Genomic DNA, 24,831 nt, shown 5'->3' with positions numbered 1-24,831 from the left:
CAAAATTCCATAAAGACCCTGGAGTTGTTTCATCTTCTTACAACCTCATGAATAAATCTAAAATCTTATAAATAAAGCTTTTCTGGGATATCACAGAAAACTAAAGTACATTAGAGATCTTGTAAGCTTTGCATATGTATGAGCCTCTAAAATTATTTCAATGAGTTAGTATTACTATCTTAGTCATTAAAACTTTAGGTCCTAGCAATAAGAAAATATGTTTATTTATTATTTTTCATTATTTTGTTCCATTAACCTAGTAGAGTAATATTCTCTTAAGAGAGTTCAGTAAATAGTTTCTGATGGGAGGGGTATTAAATAAAAGGAACTAGTTATCAAGACAGATCCCTGTGAATTAAAACAGTAATAATAATATTAATAATGAAACAAATCTTATCCTAAGAGATAGCTAAGGAACTGTGACACTCATATACTTGAGGATGTACCTGGAAAAGTCATTTTTCTAGGTATGAAAGAGAGCTCAAGTTTCAACTCCAGAATGGCAGTATATTTGAATATCAGATTTATACATCTCCTTCTTTTTCAAACAATTATGGGATAGGTACAAGTGAAAGTCAAAGAGCAAACATGGGCTAATTGAAACAAAAACAGACACAGAACTCCCAAGGTTGCAGCCAGACCCAACCTTTCTGTAGCTGGACACTTCTCAATGAAGAAGTCATACAGACTGGATCTAAGAATGGCCATCATTGTTGGAACCCAGATCTCACTGTAGATCTCCTTCTTTCTTTGCTCAGCTCCTTTGGTTTCCTCCTTTAACACCTACAAATGTCCCCAAGTGCACACGTGTGCAAAACAGCAAGACTCTGTAGGGAAAGCCATGATTTTTCCTCAATGAAGACCAACTTCACAACCCTGACATTACATGTACCAGTTCACCCTAATCAAGAGATTTGCCTATAATTATCCAATATGAATAAGGACAATACCAAATAATTCTTCACAAGCTGGAAAACCAATTTAATTTTATAAGATTTAATCAGTAGCAATGTCATGAACTAAGATGGAACCAAGATCTTGAAGGAGCAAAAGCAGAAGGGTACTTTATAACATGGCCTTCTGAGGTGAAAGGAGATAAGAATCACAGTTTCTGGATGGGAAATTCTTATACCCAATTAGGGGATCTGGGGCCTTTCTCTCTCTCTTTGGGGACGCTAGCTCTCATTAGTAATGAAATTGCCAAAATCCCAGGTCACAAGACAGAATTTCCGATGATCATGTTCTCTTCCATAGCAAAAAAGGGAAGGTTAGTCCCTCAATCATTAAGTAACATGAATTTTTCTGAAGGGTCACTTCACTGTCTTCACATTTTTCTAAAATCAGGAGTAAAAGGCAGAGTAGATTAAAACTGGATCTAAAACAGACGATAGTGGCAAAACATTGCCATATACACCCCTCATGTGAAAAACTAACTAAGCAAAGCAGTTTCTGGAGAACTGGAATACATGTAACTCTTCATTGGGATCCAAGGGGCTTTATCTGGAATGGCTTAGAAATCCATTTGAAATGAATGCAGAACAAGGATATAAGATAATAAAAAACTGAAAGTTGTCAGAAAGCATAAAGCAAGTAGGAGAGGAAATTATCATTGAGAATGAGAATTATTATAATCAAATGCCTTAATACTGAGTTTCCTGGCTATTTGATCATTTTTGAATGGCAGTTATGCATATTAACCAAGGTACTGCCCTAAGCACAGGAGATGCATCAGTGAACTTTAGAGACAAGGTTCCCACCCGCATAGAATTTATATTCCAATAGAGGAAGACAGACTATAAATAAACACTGGTAAATAAATAGATGATATATAAAGGAAATAAACAGAGTGGTGTGAAAAGTGCAATGCACTGGAAGGAGGAGGGGACAGCATGGCATACAACTTCAGTTAGGATTGTTAAGGAAGGCCTACAAAAAGGAGACATTTGAGTTATGACCAAAGGCTAAGAAGGAGCCAGCCAGGCAAAGTGCTTGGAAAAAGCATTTCAGGCAGAAGCCTAACAGCAGGGACAGATTTGCTGTGCTTTAGGGACAGACAGAAGGTGAGTGTGTCTGGAATGCAGTGATCAAAACAGAGTAGTATAAGATCAAGTTAGACAGCTCAGCAGAAGGGATCATGTAGGGCTTCTTAGGCCAAGGTAAGATGTCTGGATGTTATCTTGAGTGGAAGGCATTGAAGAGTTCAAGCAGGAGAGTCACATGTCCTGATTTACATTTTTTTTTTCTTTAGGAAGATTGGCCCTGAGCTAAGATCTCTTGCCAATCTTTCTCTTTTTTGTTCCTCCCCAAAGCCCCAGTACATAGCTGTATATCCTAGTTGTAGGTCATTCTAGTTCTTCCTTGTGGAACACCACCTCAGCATGGCTTAATGAGCAGTGTATAGGTCCATGCCCAGGATCCAAACCAGTGAACCCCAGGCTGCCAAAGTGGAGAGTGTCAACTTAACCACTCCGCCATGAGGCCGGCTCCCCTAATTTAGCTAAGACATGGGAACAACCTAAATGTCCAACGATGGAGAATGGATAAAGAAGTTGTTGTATATACATACAATGAAATATTACTCAGCCATAAAAAACGAGGACATTCTACCATTTGTGACATCATGGGTGGACCTTGAAGGCATTATGCTAAGTGAAAAGAATCAGACAGAGAAAGACAAATACTGTATTATCTCACTTATATATGGAATGTAAACAAAACAAAGCACGAAACTCATAGAAAAAGAGATCAATTTGTGGTTACCAGAAGCGGGGCGGAGGCGGCAGGGAGGGGGGGGTGGGAATTGGAAGAAGGTGGTCAAAATGTACGAACAAATGTACAAACTTCCAGCTGTAAGATAAATAAGAACTAGGGATGTAATATACAACATGAAGACTATAGTTAACACTGCTCTCTGATATATAGGAAAGTTTGTTAGGAGAGTAGATCCTGAGTTCTCACCACAAGGAGAAATTTTTCTTCTTTTCTTTCTATTGTATCTATATGAGATGAGGGATGCTAACTAAACTTATTGTGGTAATCATTTCACAATATATGTAAATCAAACCATCATGCTGTTCACCTTAAATATGGCAATTATTTCTTAATAAAACTGGGGGCGAAACTTTATTGCTTTCTGAAATACCTGTCTGCTCTAAAACTTTGGAATCTTATAGCATGGAAGGGCTACTTAGCATGGTAGAACTACAAGAAGTATAATGAAGAGAAAGAAAATGTTAGTAATTACTATGGAAGCAGTGGTTTTAATCCAGGATTTAGCATTTAATATGTTGGCCCAAGCAATGGAGAGTTTGACTCTTTAGCATATTGAAGCCTGGAATAAACAATGCCCTACAGAGAATGAAAATAAGATGCTGTGAGTAAAAAGAGTACTTCATAAAATTTATGTATGAGACTTTTTAAATTTATTGGACTGTCATGTACTTTTTGTGGGCAATAAGTGATCATTTGTTTATATATTTTTTCACTTCACATCAAAAACATATTTATTCTTTTGTATTCTAGTCATTAAAATATTGGTTTAATTTTTTTTAAATGAGGCTTGGACCATAGGGAAGCATGAAAGTGGATGAATTTGGAATATATTTTAGTGGTAAAATTGGCAAGATTTTTTGTTGTGTTTGATGTGAGGCTAAGGAAATGGGAGGATTCAGTAATGATTTCGAGGCTTTGATTTGAGCCACCTGATTGATGGTAATACCATGTGCTAAGAAGGGAAAGCCTGGGAAAGGAGCAGGTTTTGTGTGTGTGTTTGTGTGTGTGTGTGTGTGTGTGTGTGTGTGTGTGTGTGGTGTGTGCAGAATTGGTTCCATTTTACACTTGGTATATTTAACACACTTACTGGGCATCCAGATGGAGATGCCAAGTAGGCAGTTGGATGTATGAATTCACAGCTCAGAAGAGACATCAGGACTACAGATAATAAATATGAGTCATCAAAATATAAATAGGAAGATGACTTTTGTCAGGAGAAAGGATACTTTTTCCCTTGTTACAGGAGGAAAAAGAACATTCTTATTGACTCCTAGTTATATGCTAGTGCTAGGGATTCATCAGGCAATAAGACAGATGAAGACCTTGTTCTCATGGAACTTGTGTTCCAGTGAGGGAACAAATGACAAATAAGTAAATAAATAAACAAGAATGTTCCATATGATGATGGATGCTCTGTAGAAAATAGAACACAGCTATGTAACAGAGAGTAACCTGGGGTCTGTGCTACTTCAGATAGGAGTCAGAGAAGAGTGACAGTGGAGCTGAGACCTCAGTGCTGAGAAGGGCTGATGTGTAGGAAGAGCATTTCAAAGGAGTGAACACCTAGCGCAAAGCCTAAACAAACATGACTGTGTCTGTGTTCAAGGAATGGAAGGAAAGCCAATGTGGCTGGAGCAGAGGGACTGAGGAGGAGTACAGAGAATTTGAGAGAGAGGCAGAGCCTGTAGTCAAGCGAAGGGGCATGGGTCTTTTTCTAATGTCATGGGAAGCCCTTGACAGGTTCTAAGCAGGGTAGAGAAAGTATCTGATCTCAGATGGAGGTAGATGGTTAGAAAATGAGGCTACTCCTATTTGATGATTTTGTTTTCTTAGTGTACAATGATGTGAGGCTGTCAGTCAAGGCAAGAGTAAAATTTAAGAGTACAGAAAATTTGAATCAGTTTATGTAAACAGACAAAAGGAGAAAGCAGGAAAACACTCTAAGAAGGAAATCTGCTTCCCATATGACTTGCTCACAACAGTGTGCCCTATAGACACTTGCTTCAGAATCTTCCAGAATGCTTATTAAACCTCAGCTTCTTGGGTCACATCCCAAACCTATGAATCTCTAGACAGTGAGGTAGAACCCTTTACATGAAGGTCTCTGCATTTTAAAAAGTCACCTCAAGGGTCCAGCCAGGTGGCATAGTGGTTAGGTTCAGCACCCTTCAGAGGCCCGGGTTCATGGGTTCAGATCCCAGGCACAGATCTACACCGCTCATCAAGCCATGCTGTGGTGGTGACCCACATATGAAACAGAGAAAGATTGGCACAGATGTTAGCTCCGGGCCAATCTTCCTCAAGAAAAAAAAATAAGAGGAAGATTGGCTACAGATGTTAGCTCAAGACCAATCTTCTTCACCAAATAAAATGAATTAAAAAAATAAAAAGGCACCTGAAGCACAACCAGAGGCATTTACAACTAGAATACACAACTATGTACGGGGGGCGGGGGAGGGGGGGGGCTTTGGGGAGCAGAAAAAGAAGAGAAAAAAAAAAAGATTGGCAACAGATGTTAGCTCAGGTGCCAATCTTTAAACAATAAAAAATAATAAATAAATAATAAAAAGCCACCTCAAGAGTTCTTTAGAGTTAAGAGTTAAGAACACCTCAATGTTCTTAAGCATGCTCAAGGACAGGAACTGGCTAAGCGCCAACAGACAGTCTGCAAAGGGGACATAGTAAGAGCAAAAGTCAGGAGGGCGGCATGCATAAAGCTTGAGTAAAGAACCATGGGTGCCGTCAGGCAAAAAGATGAACAGTGCATTCTTGCATTCTTGATAGGCAGCAATGGGAAGTGGGAGGAGCTGCCTGCGTGAGATCCAATTACAAAGGGCTTAAAACGCTGAAGAGGTTAGATTTTATCCCATAGGCAGTAGTAGGAAGCCCTTTTAGGTTTTTGAGCAAGGAAGTAAAATAATGAAAAAAAGTATTTTTTTAAAATTTCAGTTCTCACCCTTGGAAAAGTTAAAGAGACTGGTATCAGAGTGACCTGTAAGAGAGGAGGTTGTTACACAGGTAATTATCATGCTTAGATTACAATAATGGTATAAAAAATGATAAAAAGACAAAGAACAGGAGCACATTAGCTATGACAGTTGTCAGACAGGTAGACCTGGGCTTTCCTATGTCTGGAGTTAAGTGACCTAGAGGCTGGTCCTGCTCTGGTACTGAAAAGGGGATGCACCCTCGGAGGGGATGATGAATTGACAGAGCTGGTGAAGAATTTGATTTTCAATTGATAATATCCTTTCAGAAAATTCAGAAATAGGAACGGCATGCTGGTGAGAAGTTGGGTCTGGAACGGTGCCATGCAGAGGTGTTAGAGACAGTCATGAATGGGCATTTGTTCAAAGGGAGTTAATACCTATGTAGCAGAGAGGGAGATGAAGATAATGGCTTGGGAAAATATTCAATTAAGGATCAGGAGGAAGTTAAATGCCAGGAAGCAAAGTAAGTTGTGACAGAACCAATATATGCAATAGCCCTTAACAAGCTGGGGGTGTCGAAGCTTAAATGCTGGCTCCGTAAAAACAGATCTATACAGCAGTCTTATTACTGATATTTAGTAAGAACAACTAACTTCTAACTTGCATTGTCTAATTTCATCTGATATTCAGGGCAGCTCAGTAAGATGGTAGGGCAGCTTCTCACCAGGTTCATTCTACAGACAAAGAAACTGAGGATGAGGGAGCCAAATGACTTGCCAAAAGTCACCCAGTTATTGAGGTCCGCATATAGCAAACTTTTTAATAAACTAGGAATTCACTGCACCCTGGAGATAAATTAGAAAGTTAGACCCTCTTATCGCCAAGAGACTCTCATCTTAACAAATTACAATATTTCTTTAAAATTAAGCCAATCTGGGGGCTAAAATCTGTAATAAACATTGAATAAGACCTTCTGGAGCCCTCCACATTACAGGAGATAACACGGAGACAACTGCAGTTTTCGTTCACGTTTAACGTTTCTAAATAACTCTAGATATTTATCGTTTAGGACCTCTTGAGTAACATCATATCAAAGTTCAAAAAAATATGAGAACCCTGCCTGGAAATCAGACATTATTCTTATTCTGGGAAGGCAGCTGGAGGCTCTGCTGCTTTGACTGGTCAAGAGCGAGTTGAGTGTATGCAGAAACTCCCGCGCCAAGCGGAGCGTGTCGCCGGGGTTTCAGCACACATCATGTGCGGACTTCGGTAACGTGGCGAGCTTTAGCGCTTGCAGACCTCCTGTCCCAGAGCGATGACCATCTTCTGAGTCCCGGAGGCAGGGAGCCCAGAGCGAGCACGCCACCGGCCACACGGGGAAGATCGCACAGTGCCCCTCTATGGTGCAGCCTCCAGTTCTTGTGGTCCGCCCCAGGAGGAGCGAGTGAGGACATTCAGGACTAAGAGATCTCAGGGCTGCCCCAAAGCGAGGAGGAGGCAGGCAAGCTTGCGGCACTGTCCCCACCTTCTCGCTTTTGACTCTGTGCTTTGTATCGCGGCACAGAAGCCGTCCCTACCCCAGACGCGTCCCTACCTCCGTGCTCCCCCTCCCAGCTCACCGAGGACCCCTGGCGCGACGAGAGCCAAGAAAACCCAGAGCAGGCCCGGGGCGCCCATGCCACGGCGGCAGCCCCAGCGGCGGGATGCGTTCCGAGACCCGCGAGCCTCCAGCAGCTGCGGGAGGACAGGGCTGTTGCAGGAGACAGCTGGCAGCAAGGGAAGGTGGGCCTTTAAATAGTGTCTGGCACCACGTGCTAGCTTTGTGCGCACACCTTCAGGCTGCCTGGGGGCGGGAGGCTGGCGTGGGTGAGGAGGGGAGAGGCGGTAAGGGGCGGGCCAGAGGGGGCGGACGCGCAAAGGAACTCTGACCCAACTCCTTGGCTCAGACTCTAGTCCTCAAGGCAGTGACTTTCCAACCTTTTTGACCTCACAACCCAGTGCATCCACTTTTGTCTCTCTGGAGAACTTAAAAGTTTCACATAACAGTGTTCATCCCCTCTAATCTACAAGGCTCTCTCCTATTCTATTCTATTCTATTCTATTCTATTCTATTCTATTCTATTCTATTCTATCCTATTCTATTCTTTTCTATTCTATTCCATTGCATTCCATCCTATCCCATCCTGTCCTATTCTGGTTTGGATCCACTAAATTCATTTTAAAAGCTGTTAATGTTTCCAACCCTTAGTTTGGAAAAACAGTTTATTTGGAAAGGAAACATGAACAGCAGCCACCTCTGCTATGTCCTTTTTATTTTGAAATAATTTCTACAGAAAAGTTGTAAGAATAGTACAAAGAATTCCTGTATACCCATCCCTCGGATTCTCTGAATGTCAACATCTCACTACATTTCCTTTATCATTCTCTGTCTCTGTCTCCCTCTATATTTACATAGATAGAGATATAGTTGTATATATAGAGCTAGATATATACACACATATATATGATTGTATAATTATAATTATATAATTGTTACTTTGGAACTGTTCGAGATAAGTTACAAGCATGACACCCCTCTTCTAAATACTTTTATGTGTTTCCTAAAAACCAGGACATTTTCTTACGTAACTACGGGACAATGCACAAAAACAGGAAATAAACCATTAATACAATATTATTATCTAAGTGACAGACTGTCCTTACATTTCTCCAGTCATCTCGATAATCTTCATGATAGTAAATACACACACACACACACATCCTTTTTATTTTTCTGGTCCAAGATCATTCCAGGTTCACACTGCATTTGATTGTTATGTCTTTTTTTCTCATTTAATCTGGAGAAGGTCCTCAGTTTTTTATTGTCTTTCATGACCTTGACATTTTTGAAGAGCACACAGCAATTATTTTCATAGAATGACGTTTAAATTAATTATCTATTGCATAGTAACAAGTCACCCTAAACCCATTTATTTAAAGCAAGAATAAGCATTTATTGTCTCACACAGTTTCTGTGTGTCAGGAATTCGAAAGCAGCTTAGCTAGGTGGTTCGGGCTTAGGATATTTCATGAGGTTGCAGCCAAGACATCAGCCAGAATTTCTGTCATCCAAAGGCTTGGCTGGGACTGGAGGATCCACATCTAAGATGGCTCACTCACATGGCTATTGGCTGGTTGTCTCACGTCCTCGCTATGTGAACCTCACTATAGGACTCTTTGAATGTCCTTATAACATGGCAGCTGGCTTCTCCTTGAACGAGAGAAAAAGGCAGAAGCCGCAATGTGTTTTATAATCTAGCCTCAGAAGTTACACTATATTATTTCTACAACGTCCTGTTGGATACTGTGATGGTTGATTTTATGTGTCAACTTAACTGGGCTGTGAGGTGCCCAGATATATGGTCAAGCATTATTCTGAGTCTTTCTTTAAGGATGTTTTTGGATGAGATTAACATTTTTTTATAGTGGTAACTGACATATTTATTTTTAGTCTTTCCATTTTGTTTTTTGTCCAGTTTTACTGAGATATAATTGATATATAATATTGTATTAAATGTATGACATAATGATTTGACCTATGTATATATTGTGAAATGATTACCACAGTAATATTAGTTAACATCCATCACCTCACATAGTTGCAATTTTTTTCTCTCGATGAGAACTTTTAAGATCTATTCTCTTAGCCATTTTCAAATATACAGTACAGTATTGTTAACTATAGTCACCCTGCTGTACATTACATCCCCAGGACTTATTTATTTTATAGCTGGAATTTTGTGCCTTTTGATCACCTCCACCCATTTTCCCCTTTCTTCAGCTCCCACATCTGGCAACCACCAATCGGTTCTGTTTTTAGGAGTATGGTTTTTTTGGTTCCGCATATAAGTGAGATCATACAGTATTTATCGTTCTCTGTCTGACTTGTTTCACTTAGCATAATGCCTTCAAGATCCATCTACATTGTCGCAAACGGCAAGATTTCTTTCTTTTTTATGGCTAAATCATATTCCATTGTATATGTATACACCACACTTAAGAAAATCCATTCATCCCTCTCTTCAAGATAATGGTTTCTTTTTCTTTGGATATATACCCATAAGTGGAATTGCTGGATGATATGGTAGTTCTATTTTTAATTTTTTGAGGAACTGCCATGCTGTTTTCTTTGGTGGCTGTTCCACTATATTCCCACCAACAGTACATAAGGGTTCCCTTTCATCCACATCCCCTCCAACACTTCTTGCTTGTCTTTTTGATGGTAGCCATTCTAACAGGTGTGAGGTGATATCTCACTGTGGTTTTGATTTGCATTTCTCTGATGATTAGTGATATTGAGCACTTTTTCATGTTTGCTACGCAGAAGCTTTTTAATTTGATGTAGTCGCACTTGTTTATTTTTGCTTATGTTGCCTTTGCTTTTGGTGTCAAGTCCAAAAAAATCATTGCTAAGACCAATGTCAAGAAGCTTACCATCTATGTTTTCTTCTAGGAGTTTTATGGCTTAAAAGGTCTTACATTCAAGTCTTTAATCCATTCTGAGTTTATTTTTGTATATAGTGTAAGATAGGGGTCCAATTTCATTCTTTTGCATGTGGCTGTCCAGTTTTCCAAACACCCTTTATTGAAGAGACTATCCTTTCCCTATTGTATATTCTTGGCTCCTTTGTCATAAATTAATTGACCACACACGTGTAGGTGTTTTTCTGGATGCCCTGTTCTACTCCATTGATCCATGTGTCTGTTTTGATGTTTACAGCTTTGTCATACAGTTTGTGTGAGATGATACAAAAATATGTACATTGATCTCTGCCCCTAGTTCCTGGCACGGAGCTCCTAAAAACCTTGTCAATTCCTAAGTGATATGAGCCATAGTAGCATCTTTTGTTCTATTGAGGTGATTCTGGGTGGGCTCCTGGATGGGGGCTGGTCACCAGAAAGACCAAGCCATGATTAGAAGCTTGGAATTTTCAGGGGTCCCTGCCCCATCCTCTAGAGAAGGGAGAGGAGCTAGAAATGGAGTTAATAATTGGTCATGCCTGTGTAAGGAAGCCTCCATAGAGTCCCAATAATGTGAGGTTCAGAGAGCTTCCAGGCTGGAGAACACATCTTTACTGAGAGAGTGATGCATCTCAACTCCACGGGGACAGAAGCTCCTGTGCTTGGGACCCTTCCAAACCTCACCCTATGTATGTCTTCATCTGACTGTTCATCTCTATCCTTTGTCGTATCCTTTAATAAATTGGTAAACATAAGTACAGGCATACCTCATTTTGTTGCACTTCACTTTATTGCACTTCACAGATATTGTGTTTTTCATAAGACCCTGCACCAGCAAAAAGATTACATTTCACTGAGGGCTCAGATAATGATTAGCATTCTTTAGCAGTAAAGCACTTTTTAAATTAAGTTATGTACACTGTTTTTTTTCTTTCTTTCTTTCTTTTTTTTTTTTTCTCAGTAAGATTCGCCCTGAGCTAACTTCTGTGCCAGTCTTCCTCTACTTTGTCTGTAGGTCACTGCCACAGTATGGCTGATGTGTGGTGTAGGTCCACACGCAGGACCTGAATCCACGAACCTGGGCCACTGAAGCAGAGTGCACCAAACTTAACCACTATGCCCCATGGCCAGCCCCTGTACATTGTGTTTTTAGACATAATGCTATTGCACACTCAGTAAACCAGAATATAGTGTAAACATAACTTTTATACATACTGGGAAGCAACAAAATTTGTGTGACTTGCTTTATTGTGATACGGACTTTATTGTGGTGGTCTGGAACCAAACATGCAATGTCTCCAAGGTATGCCTATAAGTGTTTCCCTGAGTTCTGTGAGCCACTCCAGTAAATTATTGAACCCAAAGAAGGGGTGGTTGGAACCTCTGATCTATAGCTGGTTGGTCAGAAGTACAGGTGATAACTTGGGCTTGCAACTGGCATCTGAAGTGGGGGGAGGGGGCAGTCTTGTGGGACTGAGCCGTTAACCTGTAGGATTGAACACTTTCTCCTGATAGATAGTATCAGAACTGGATAAAATTGTAGAACACTGAGCTGGTGTGGGAGAGAATTACATGGTATGGGGAAAAGCCTCTTGGTGACCAGAAGTGTCAGAAGTGTCAGAAGTGTTCTATGTCAGAGTAAAGGAGAAACACAAGGAGGAAACACACATAGTGGGGAAGAACTGAGTTGTTGCCTACATAAGAAAGAAAAAAGCTGAGGGGCTTTTTCCAGTTTGAAATCAGGAAATGTGATGCCTCTAGCTTTGTTCCTTTTTCTCTAGATTTGGTTCTGTACAAATTTTAGAGGTTTTTTTTTCTATTTATGTGAAAATGCCATTGCAATTTTGATAGGGATTGCGTTGGATCTGTAGATCGCTTTGGGTAGTATGGACATTACACAATATTAATTTTTCTAAACCATGAGCACAAAATATCTTTCCATTTATTTATATCTTCTTAAATTTCTGTTGTCAATGTCTTATAGTTTTCAGTGTGCCGATCTTTCACCTCCTTGGTTAAATTTATTCCTAGGTATTTTATTCTTTTTTGATGCAATTGTAAATGAGATTTTCTTAATTTCTCTTTTAGATAGTTTGCTGTTAGTGTATAAAAATACAATAGATTTTTGTATATTGATTTTATATCCTGCAACTTTACTGAATTCAGGGCAACTTTGCTGAGTAGAGTATTTTTGGTTGGTGGTTTTTCTTTCAGCACTTGAATATATCATGCCACTCCCTTCTGGCTGCAAAGTTCCTGATGAAATACGTCCTGATGGTCTTATGAGGGTTCCTTTGTACATAACACATTGTTTTTCTTTTGCTGCTTTGAAGAGCCTCTGCTTGCTTTTCACTTTTGACAATTTAACCGTAATGTATCTTGGTGTGGATCTCTTTGGATTAATCTTCTTTGAACTTTATAGGATTCCTGGATCTGAAATGTCTGTTTCTTTCTCCAGGTTAGGAAAGTATCTCTTTCTTTTTTTTCTTTTCTTTTCTTTTTTGCTGGGAAAGATTTCTCTGAGCTAACACCTCTCTTGCCAATCTTCCTCTCTCTTTTTTTTCTCCCCCAAGCCCCAGTACGTAGTTGTGTATTTTAGTTGCCAAGTCCTTCTAGTTTTTCTATGTGAGCCACCACCACAGCACGGCTACTGACAGATGAGAGGTGTGGTTCTGTGCCCTGGAACCAAACCTGGGCTGCCGAAGCAGAACATGCTGAATTATAACCACTAAGCCATCAGGGCTGGCTCCAGCTATTATTTCTTTGAATAAGCTTTCTATCCCTTTCTCTCTCTCTTTTCCTTCTGAGGCCCCTATAATATGAATATTGATACAGTTGATGGTGTCCCACAAGTCCCTTTAGTTTTCTTCACTCTTTTTTTCTTTTATTCCTCTTATTGGATGAATTCCACTGCCTTGTCTTTCAGTTTGCTGGTGCTTTCTTCTACTTGGTCTAGTCTGATGTTAAACTCTTCTATTGAGTTTTTCAGTTTAGTTATTGTATTCTTCAGCTCTGTGATTTCTGTTTTCTCCTTTCTTATATTTTCTATCTCTTTGTTGAAAATCTCAACTTGTTCATGCATTGTTCTCCTGCTCTCAATGGGCATCTTTGTGACCATTATTTTTAACTCTTTGTCATATAAATCACTTATCTCCATTTCATTAAGGTCTATTTCTGGGGGTTTATCTTATTATTTTGTTTGTAACATATTCCTGTTTCTTCATTTTCCTTGACCCTCTCTGTTGGTTTCTATGCATTGGATAAAATAGCCACCTCTCCCAGTCTTGACAGAGTGGTCTCATGTGGGAAATGAACCTTATGCAGCCCAGCCCTAGCTCTTGGTTGTCTCTCAAACCTTTGTGATTGCCCAAGCCACCATCTTTGTTCTTAGTGGCTCCCAGTAGTTAAAGGTGTGCCAACAAATGTCTGTGTCCCAAAGGGAAGGATCCCAGTTGGCACCTAGATGCAGGCTGATTGGAAGCTGGACCCTCAGGAAGCAGCTTTTAAAGTATGCATGTAGAACTTTCTCAGGGAAAGACTGGGAGCTGGGCGTTTCTGTCTGCTCCCTTTGTGCTGAGCCCTAGGGAGATAGCTGGTTAAGAACTCTTTTTCTGTTGCCTACAGTCTTGTGGGACCCACAAACACAAGCCTCACTTTCCACTAGAGCCAGGTTATCAAGGGGTGAGTCCCCTGGGTGGCAACCACAAAATCCAGGGCATCAGACACCTGTGAAAGCTCATTCCAGGGAGACACTGGTGACCTGGAGCAGGCCAGAGGGATGATGTGGAAATGGCACTTGCTGGCCTCTCCAGTCTCCAGGGAAGATTGTAGTCTGTCCCTAGGTGTAGGCTAAATTAGAAGCCTCGCCCACAGATGGCAGATTTTAAAGTAGGCAAATAGGCCTCTTTCGAGGAAAGATGGAGAGATGGCCATTTCTGCCTGCTCCTTCTGCACTGAGCCTGCAGGGACAGCTGACTAAGAAGTGTTTCTTTGTTTGCTACAGTCTTGTGGGACCTGGAACTCAAGCAGCACTGGCTACCAGAGCCAGAAGATCAAAGGGTACATCCTCTGAATGGCAGCCACAAATGCCAGGGTGCCAGGTGCGTACCCAAGCTCTTTCTAGGGTGACACCAGTGGCCTGGAGCTGACCAGGGGGAGAACACAGAGACGGTGCCTGCAGGTCTCTCCAGTCTCCAGAGAAGACTGCAGTCCACCTCTGGATATGTGTTAAAATGGAAGCTGGACCTTCAGACCACAACTCTTAAGATATGCAAATAGGCCTCTTTCAGGGAAAGACAGGGAGATAGGAGTTTCTGTCTGCTGCCTCTGAGCTGAGCCCTGGGGGACAGCCACAGTGAGTCCATGCAAGCCTTTTAAGAACTGCCTCTTAGTTTGCTATAGCCTTGTGGGTCTCATGGATGCAAGCCATTGGCTTTCAGAGCTAGGTGTTTTGGGGGCCCAACCCTAGGATGCAAGTCTTAAAAGTTGGGGTGCTAGATATTGGGTCCAAACCCTTCACTCCTCAAGGAGAAGCTTGGAATTGTGAGTTCCTGCCCAACTGTGTGTCACTGTGCTGGGGGTGGTGTTTATGGCAAGATTGTGTCTCAGCCTCTCCTACCCATTTTGATGTGAGTTTCCCATTTGCCCAATGTGTAGGTATCACTCAGCTAGTTTCTGGCTTTCTTTCAGAGAGAATTGCTCCATGTGTAGCTTAGATTCAGCGTGTCCATGGGAGGAGGTGCATTCAGGAACCTCCCCTGTCACTCTTTTAGACCAGAACCCCTGAGATTAACGCTGAGATTAACATTTAAATCAGTAGACTGAGTAACGCAAATTGACCTGCCTAATGTGGGTGGACCTCATCCAATCATTTGAAGGCCTGAATAGAAGAAAAGTCTGACCATTCCGTGAGTAAGAGAGAATTCCTCCTTTTTGACTACCTTTACACTGGAACATTGGCTTTTTTCTTGCCCTCAGACTCAAACTGAAATGTCAGCTCTTCCTGGGTCTCATGCATGCTGGTTTTCAGACTAGAGCTGCACCATTGGCTCTCCTGGGTTTCTAGCTTGCCGTCTCACGTTGCAGATCTTGGGACTTGTTGGCCTCCATAATTGTGTGCACCAGTTCCTTATAATGCATCTCTGTGTGTGTGTGTCTCTCTGTCTCTCTCCCTGTCTCTCTCTGTATATATATGTATATACATATCCTATTGGTTCTGTTTCTCTGGAGAATCTTGACTATCAGATACACAGATCAGCCCATTTCAGTGGGAGAGGGCACTCCCCACTGGGTGGATGGAAACATTAGGAGGTGGGGATCACTGGGGGCTGTTTGGAGGCTGGCTACCACCTACTTCAATTTGGTTTTGTCTGATGTTTCTTCATGATTAGATTTAGCTTATGCATTTTTGGTAAGACTAACACAGAAGGGGTGTTGCGTCCTTTCAGTGCATTATATAAGGAGGCGTATATTATCTATTTGTCCCATTACTGATGGTGTTAATTTTGATCACTTAGTTAAGATGGTATCTGCTAGGTTTGTCTACTGTAAAGTTACCATTTTCCCTTTGTAATTAATTAGCAAGCATTTTGTGAGGAGATACTTTAAAATTATGTAAATATCTCATTTTTAATCAAATTTTCACCCACTAATTTTAGTATTTAGTATTTTAGATGATTCTTGCCTGAATCAATTATTACTGTAATGGCTGCCAAATGGTATTTTTTCTCATTCCATCATTACTTCTATATTCATTAGTTGTCATTCTACTATCACGAAAAGCTTCCCCTTCTCTCTTATTTATTTATTTACAACAATATGGTCTCGATATCTGTATCAACATAGACTTCATTTTTTCAGTGGATCATAATTTTTATTATTATTATTTATTTTGGTGCTCAAATCGCCCCTGATTTGGCCAGTGGGAGCCCTCAAAGTAGGCTGTGTCATATTTACTGGTTTCCCTCATTCTTGGAGCACTTCTTTTCTGGCAAAACAAGATGTCCCAGGCTCACCTTGCATTTTTCCAGACCCAGCCCTGGAACTTAGCATTTCTCTGAACAATTCTGGTTCCTTTCAGCAGGGAATGGTATTTGAAAACAAAGATCTGGATGCTAAGTGTGCTCCTTGCTATTGGAATATCATTGCTTCTACACCCTCTCAGAAGGCAATGCTAGGGTATATATGTATGTATATCTATTCCTATATCTATTGAAACCTATTTCCATCTATATTTATATCTAAGTCATGAATTCATATCAATTCTTCAAATTCCAATCCAGTACATAGATGTAATTTTAACCTTCCCTCTTTCCATATTTGTAACTCCCTTCTCCAACAGTGAGATACTCACTTCCCGTTATCCACAAGGTAGTAACTTATTTGCTCAATCCTAGAATACACAGAAAGAAGGTTTGGTATTGCTAATCCTATGCCATGGTGGAAAGCAAACCTAGTTTTTAAAGTTTTTGTTTTGTTTCTAGTCCGAGAGCATAAAAATAACGTTGCTCTGCTCAAGAGTTGGTTAGATTAATTATTCCCCCCTTCAATGTGGTTATGTTATAAAGTTAGATTTACTTGTTTTCTTTGTATTACATTTTAGTTTTTTCCTATCCTTTTCTATTTTGTAATTTTTGCATAGGTGAAACATTAACATAGTTGCAAATTTCAGAACTATGTAAAAAGCTATGATCAGAGAAATGCCACTTCTGTCCATCACTTCTACTCCCACCCGCTTCCTTCCTGCTACATTTCCACTCACCCTTTATGGGTACCCAGTTTCCGTAGTTTCTGGCTTATCTGTCTTTAATTTTGCCCAAATGAGCAGACACATGTATGTCTTCTTATTTCTCTTTCTTTATTACATAAAATGAAAGAATGCTGTAAGTACATTTTTGCACTTTGCTTTTTTTTTTTTTTTTTGGCTTAACAGATATGCTGGAATTCACTCTATATAAGTTCAGAGATATTCCTCATTCTTTTACAGCTTATTTATTGTTGGTGCCATTGAGTCAACTCCAACTCTTAGTGACCCTGCGTACAGCAGAGTAGAACCCTGCTCAGTCTTTTTGTGCCATCCTCTCACCTTCCAGCGCTCTATCAGACAATACTCTGCTGCTACTTATGGGGTTTTCAATTTTTCTCAGAAATGGATGGGGAGGTCCTTCTTCCTGGTTTGTCTTTAGTCTGGAAGCTCCGCTGAAACCTATCCGCCATGGGTAACCCCGCTGGTATTTGAAATACGGGTGGCAGGGCTTTCAGCATCACAGCAACATGCAGCCACCACAGTGTGACAATCAACAGATGGGTTGGTGTAGCTCCCTGACCAGGAAACGAACCAAGAGGGCAGCAGTGAGAGTGCTGAATCTTAACCACTAACCCACCAGAGCTGGCGTTTACAGCTTTTAGTACCTCATTATGTGGTGGTACCACAGTTTATTCATCCATTTTCCTATATATTTTAGGTTGCATTTAATATTTTTCAATTTTATGTAATGCTGTAAAGAATAATTTTGTGCATATATATTTTTCTGTTATAAGAAGTGTATCTTCAGTGCCAATTCCTAGAAGTGGGATTCTTGGTTTAAAAGGTAATCATATATTAGTTTTGTTAGATATTGCCAAATTCCCTCAATAAGAGTTGCATCATTTACATTCCAATTTAGGATGTATGAGAACACCTATTTCCCCAGAGTCTCATTAATCAAATGTGTTGTCTTCATAATTTTTAATTTTAGCCAATCAAATAGGTGAGAAGTTGTATCTCAGTGTACTTTTTTTTTTTTTTTTTTTTTTGGTGAAGAAGATTGGCCCTGAGCTAACATCTGTTGCCAATCTTCCTCTTTTTGCTTGAGGAAGATGGTCCATGAACTAACATCTGTGCCAATCTTCCTCTATTTTGTATATGGGACACTGCCACAGTATGACTTGATGAGTGATATGTAGGTCTGCACCTGGGATTTGAACCCGCAAACCCCAGGCTGCCAAAGTGGAGTGCGCAAACTTAACCACTATACCACCAGGCTGGCCCTTATCTCAGTGTGCTTTTAATTTGCATTTCCCTTATTATGAGTGAGCTTGAACGTATCTTGATACATTTAATAGCCATTTTAATTTTTTATTCTTTTGTGAGTTCTCTGTTTATGTTTTTGTCTATTTTTCTATATTTTTTGTGCATATTTTCTCCCAATTAGTCAGTTATCTTTTGACTTTGTTTATGATTATTTTTCTTTAAGGTTGAATGTGGTGAGACTGAGGACCCAGCTTTTTAGCAAGAAGCTTCAAGCTGATGTGGATCCACTCATCAGCCCTTGTAGCATATGATGGATTTCCATCAGTGAGAAAGTCAATAGCCATAGTTCTCAGCCTACATGTCTCCATCCTGTCCACGGAAACAGCACAGAGAATTTTGTGAAAACCTGGCTGAAATCTAGGCAGGCACAGTGTTCGTTCTTGTGCATCCTTTTGAATGTAGTTGCCGTGTCCTAGTTTAAGACCGTGTGATCTTTAAGCAGTTGCATTGTCTTCTTTCTCCACCTCATTTGGGGTGGGGTAGGGGAAGCTCGGGTGCACACATTTGCATTAGTCATGCTCCTCAGCATCATGGGTCCCTGAAAGACCCCTTTCTTGTTTTGCTTAATTGATTATTCCCTGTATTACTCAGAATAGGCTAGGACTCTGCTGCAGTAGCCAACAGCCAACACCCCCAAATCTCAGAAGCTTAAAACAACAAAAATTTCTCACTAAAACTACATGTCCAACGCAGGTTGGCAGGGTGAGGGCTGAGGGAAGCTCAGTTCCGTGTATTCATTCAGAGATCCAGGCTGGTGGGAGTTTCTTCTCAACTCGTGCTTTCGTAATCATTTGCAGTAGGCGACTGCAAGCGTAGCATTGGATGATCTCCCATCAGAAATTAAATGCTCTGGTCTAGAATTAGCACACATGGCTTCTACCCACAACTCTTCGGACAGAACTAACCCCATGATCTTGCCCAACTATAGAGTAGAGGTGGGCAGGGAAGTGAAATCTTCCTATGTGCTTGGAAGGAGAGAAGAAGAGCCTTAGAATTTTGCATTGATCTCCTTTCCTCACTCCCACACCTCTTCTTCCACTCCAGAAATAGCCTTTCTAGTGTGTTGGATGTGTATCCTTTTATTTGCATGCGCCGTTGCGAAATGTATAGTTTTGTTTTATGGGCATCTGCTTTAAATTTACATAGATGCTATTGTGGTATAGGCTTTATTCTCTTTCTTTTTTTTTTTTTTTACTCGATATTATGTTTTTGTTTTGTTTTGTTTTCGTGAGCCAGATTGTCCCTGAGCTAACACCCATTGCCAATCTTCCTCTTTTTGCTTGAAGAAGATTGTCCCTGAGCTAAACGTCCTTATATATGTACCATATGGAATTATAAAAGAATTTCTTCAGGAAATTTACCTAAGAGCAGAATTACTGGGTTATGGAGTATGCGGAATTCTCAACTAAGAAATTCCAAACTGGCCCCCTTACATTGGTCTGCACTCCTACCAACAGTGCATCAGGGTTCTTCTGCCTCCACATCCCTGCCAACCCTAGATGTTTTTCCAGGTTTCTAATTTTTACCCTTCTGATGGATGTGCAAGTGATATGTGTTTATGGTGTTTTTTGCCTTGTAAACATTTTTTTAATGTAGTCAAGTCAAACAATCTTTTCTTTTGTTGTATCTGGATTATTAGCCATAGTGAGAGAGCTTTCACGTACACCCAGGTTATAAAGTTGTTCATCCATATTTCCTTACACTTTTATCATTTCCTTTATTTTACAGGTAAATCCATGATACATTTGGTATTTATTCTTGTGCTAATTTCTGGATTTCCAAAATATATTCTTTTGCAAATGAACCTCTCTCACCAACACCAAAACTCAAGTTCTCAGCAGGTAAGTATGCTGAATGTCTAATATCTTGCAGTAATCTTATTTAAACCTTTGTCAGAAAAATCACTTCTTTCTGCTCCAAACCCTCCAGTAATTTCCTATCTCACTCAAAGTAAAAACCAGTGTCTTAATTCTGACCTACATAGTCCTACGTCATCTGATTCCCTTTAACCTCTCTGAATTCATCTTCATCTACTTTCTCCTTCTTTTCCCTGCTCTTATCACAATGACTTCTGCTGCTCTAGAATACAACTGTTATGCTTGTTTGGGTCTTGTTTGCTTGCCCAGAAATCTCCTCTGAATATCCCAATGGCCAGCTCCGTTATTTCTTTCCAGTCTTCACTCAAAGACACCGTCTCAGGCTGGTCTTCCCGGGATAACCTATCTTACATTTTTACCTACCTTTCCATCCATATTCCCTTTGATCTGTTTTTTTTTCTTCTTAGTGCTTAACTCTATTGAACACCTTAAATAGTTAAATGATCTTGTTGATCTTGTTGATCTGTGTCTATACTTTACTGTAAGTCACATGAAGGCAAGATATTTCTGTCTATCTGGTTTTTTTGTTTTTTTATGACCATTCCCCTTGGTTCCAAGAATATTACTTGGCACATGGTAGACACAATAGAAACTTGTTAAATAAATAAATACATGAATCCCATGGGGAAACGGGAATTCAGCACAGGGTAATCTGTCTGTACTACGCTTAAGACATTAGGTATGCATTGGAAGGATTTTCTAGTTGTTTACAACAAACAAAATCCAGAATACATAGACGTTTTTGCCAATGGAGCCAATAAAAAAAATCTAAATGTAACTGAAGTTAGAGCAGTGAATTATAGACATACACAAAAGGCAGGCTGCCCTGAGGGCAAATGTCAAGTTTTACTACAATCAGGAGACCAAGCTTTTCGTGTGTAGGGATTTGCACAAGGTGTGCGATTTGACCTAAAATTCTTAAATTAAGCTGGGTAACCTAGAAGCGGGCTATGGTGGTCCTCTGGCTTCTGACTGAAGGAAGGATATTTCTCTTCACAGGAAGCATCCTTGATGGAGGCCATCAGATCTTTCACAGATTAAGATCAACCAAATAAAGCTCACAATCAAAGTATTTAATAAAATTTAAAAGCCGTAAATTTAAAAACTGTCCTAAATAAATAAGAATTAAAAGTAGCTCCCTTAGCCTGATAAAAGTATTTGCAAAAAACCTACAGTAAATCCCACTCCTTATGATGAGCTATTAGAAGCATCTCATTTTAAATCCAAAGAAGATGGGATGCTTACTAAAAAATGCATACCTAGGAATAAATCTAACAAAATATGTGGAGAGCCTTTATGGAGAAAATTATAAAATCTTATTTAGAGAAATTGAATATGACTTAAATAGGTGGATAAATAAGCCCATTCGGAGGACTTGATAAAGAAAATGTATCAGCTCCCTGCAAACTGATCTATAGATTCAATGAAATTTTAATCAAAATTTACCAACATTTCTAGAGGAAATTGGCAATGTATTTCTAAAATACATAAGGAAAGGCAAAAGGACAAGAATAGTCAAAATGACCTTTGGTGATACTTGTTCTATTAAGTATCAAAACTTATAAATTCTTAATATTTAAGACAGTGTGGTGTTCGTAAATGAATAGACAAATAGGTTAATGAGGGAAAAGAGAAAGACTTTATATATGGGAAATAGATATATGACACAGGTGGCACTGCAGATCACTGGTGAAAGATGGGACTATTCAATAAATACTCTTGGGACAATCAGTTACACATAATGAAATAATGAAATTGAATCCCAACCTCATACACACTAAACCTATTCCAAATGGATAAGGGCTTAAATGTGAAAGACTGGACATTAACACATTTAGAAGAAAATACGTGAGAATATTTTTATGACCTTGGGGTAAAGAAGTATTTCTTATAATAGACATAAAAAAATGAAAACCCTAAAGGAAAAGATTGATGAATTCAACTATATTAAAATTAAGAACTTTGTTATTAAAATACGCTATTGAGTAAAATCATATAAACTACACAAGACATTTGCAACACATATAACTAAAATTAAGATTATTAGGCAGAATATATAAAGAAGCTTACATATAAATCAGAAAAAAAACTCAATAAAAAATGGGCAAAAGAGCAGAATTCTAATTTCAGTTATATTATGTCCTAGGCTAATTAGATGAATCATTCTACTGAAAACAATTCGAAGGGCTAGAATGTGTGTGTGTGTGTGGGGGTGTGTGTGTGTTCTGTGTGTATGTATGGATATGGATCCATCTATCTAGATATCCAAATAAGTGTATTTGATCAGAAGATAAGTGGACTTATCAGGGCAAAATAAAAGAGAAAGAAGGAAAGCAATTGGGCGTTTTTGGGGGAGTAGGAGAATTTGAGCTTTGATTCTGAAAGACTTTCGGGCAACTTGGGCTGGCCCTTCAAGGCTCACTAGGATGACCAGAAGAGCAAAATTAGATAATAAAAAGTGTTTCAAGAATATGGAGAAATTGGAACCCTCATGCACTGCTGATGGGAATGTAAAATTGTACAGATACTTTGGGAAACAGTCTCGTAGTTCCTCAAATTATTAAACCCAGCAATTCCACTCCTAGGTATATATCCAAGAGAAATGAAAACATACGTCTACACTAAAATTTGTACATGAATAGTTATAGTAGCATATTCTTAATAGCCAAGAAGTGGAAACAACTCAATTGTCAACCAACTGATGAATGGATAAACAATCTATACAATGGAATATTATTCTGCCATAAAAAGGAATGAAGTACTGATACATTTTACAAGTTCAATCAACTTTGAAAGCATGCTAAGTGCAAGAAGCCATTCCCCAAATTCCACACGTTATATGATTCAATTCACATGAAAGTGCATAACAGGGAAATCTATATTGACAGAAAGTAGATTAGTGGTTGCTTATTGATGGAGAGGAGGATGATGGGGGCGTGAGAGAGTAATAGCTAAAGGGTATGGGGTTTCTTCTTGAGGTGATGAAAATGTTCTAAAATCACCTGTAATGATGGTTGCACATATTTGTGAATATACTAAAAACCATTGAATTGTACAGTTTAAATGGATTAATTGTATGGTATGTAAATTATTGCCGAATAAAGCTTTTTTAAAAAACGTAAGGATACAGAAAACTTGAAAGTCAATAATGGAAAAAGATTTAACATACAAATACCAGTAAATAAATATAGTATAGTCATATCAATTGTTGAAAAAATAGAATTTAGGGCAGGAAATATAACTGGAGATAAAGATGGTCACTTAATAATGATAAAGGAACAATTCACTCAGAGGATGTAATGATTTTAAATTTGTCTGCATATCATAACATAGCCTCAAAGCATTTAAGGCAAGTTTGACAGAATTACAAGAAGAACTAGGCAAATTCATAATTCAGATTAAATAAATTTTAGATAAGTTTTAATATAAAATTAACATATATTTATATTAAAAATGAAATTTTATTTTTTTTAATTTTTATTTTTTTCAGATGTACATCATATTTCAAATTCTGGATACATTACATCATGTTCACCATCCGAACACTAATTATAGTGCATCCCCTCACATGTGACCCTAATCACCCCTTTTGCCCTCCCCCCTCCCCCCTTCCCCAATGGTAACCACCAGTCCAATCTCCAATGCTATGTGGGTTTTTTTTTTTTGTCATTTTTATCTTCTACTTATGAGTGAGATCATATGGTATTTGACTTTCTCCCTCTGACTTATTTCACTCAGCATAATACCCTCAAGGTCCATCCATGTTGTCACAAATGGCTGGATTTCATCATTTCTTATGGCTGAGTAGTAGTCCATCATGTATAAATACCACATCTTCTTTATCCATTCGTCCCTTGATGGGCACCTAGGTTGCTTCCAAGTCTTGGCTCTTGTGTATAATGCCGCAATGAACATAGGGGTGCAAGTATCTTTATGCCTTTGTGTTTTCAAGTTCTTTGGAATAAATACCCAGCAGTGAAATAGCTGGATCATATGGTAGATCTATCCTTAATTTTCTGAGGATACCCCAAACTGCTTTCCATAGTGGCTGCACCAGTTTGCACTGCCACCAGCAGTGAACAAGGGTTCCCTTCTCTCCACACCCTCTCCAACATTTGTTGTTTCCTGTCTTGTTAATTATAGCCATTCTGACCGGAGTGAGGTGACACCTCATTGTAGTTTTGATTTGCATTTCCCTGATAGCTAATGATGTTGAGCATCTTTTCATATGCCTGTTGGCCATCTGTATTTCTTCTTTGGAGAAATCTCTGTTCAGATCTTTTGCCCATTTTCTAATTGGATTGTTGGGTTTTTTTGTTGTTGTTGAGCTGTATGAGTTCTTTGTATATTTTGGATATTAACCCCTTATCTGATATGTGGTTTGCAAATATCTTCTCCCAATTGTTAGGTTGTCTTTTCATTTTGTTGATGGTTTCCTTTGCTGTGCAGAAACTTTTTAGTTTGATGTAGTCCCATTTGTTCATTTTTTCTTTTGTTTCCCTTGCCCAGTCAGACATGGGACTTGAAAATATGCTGCTCAGACCAATGTCATAGAGCCTACTGCCTATGTTTTCTTCTAGAAGTCTCATGGTTTCGGGTCTTACATTCAAGTCTTTAATCCATTTTGAGTTGATTTTTGTGCATGCTGTAAGGGAATGGTCTACTTTCATTCTTTTGCATG

The 24,831-nt window shown here is 39.3% G+C and overlaps 1 protein-coding gene and 1 long non-coding RNA gene across 6 annotated transcripts in view; one reads left to right on the top strand and one right to left on the bottom strand.

Annotated features, from left to right (window-relative positions):
• The window catches only part of LOC103541409 (complement receptor type 2-like), a 144,219-nt gene extending 136,687 nt beyond the window's left edge, over positions 1-7,532 (bottom strand). For 2 of the 5 annotated variants that reach the window (XM_070591173.1, XM_070591172.1), the window contains exon 1: positions 7,322-7,498. In XM_070591173.1, the coding sequence (XP_070447274.1) occupies positions 7,322-7,379 (58 nt within the window). In that variant the 5' untranslated portion in view covers positions 7,380-7,498. Of the gene's footprint in view, positions 1-7,321 lie in introns of all 5 variants that reach the window. The other 3 variants (XM_008529129.2, XM_070591171.1, XM_070591170.1) reach the window with 3 other exon arrangements.
• LOC139078916 (uncharacterized) overlaps positions 1-24,831 on the top strand; it is a 178,901-nt gene that overhangs the window by 137,418 nt on the left and 16,652 nt on the right. Inside the window, exon 4 of the long non-coding RNA XR_011532108.1 lies at positions 20,002-20,114. This is a non-coding gene — a long non-coding RNA (uncharacterized lncRNA). The remainder of the gene's footprint in view (positions 1-20,001; positions 20,115-24,831) is intronic.

Source organism: Equus przewalskii, chromosome 23 (assembly GCF_037783145.1).
Source record: "Equus przewalskii isolate Varuska chromosome 23, EquPr2, whole genome shotgun sequence".
Taxonomy (NCBI): domain Eukaryota; kingdom Metazoa; phylum Chordata; class Mammalia; order Perissodactyla; family Equidae; genus Equus; species Equus przewalskii.
The sequence above is the reverse complement of the archived record's forward strand: the minus strand, read 5'-3'. Positions and strand labels throughout refer to the sequence as shown.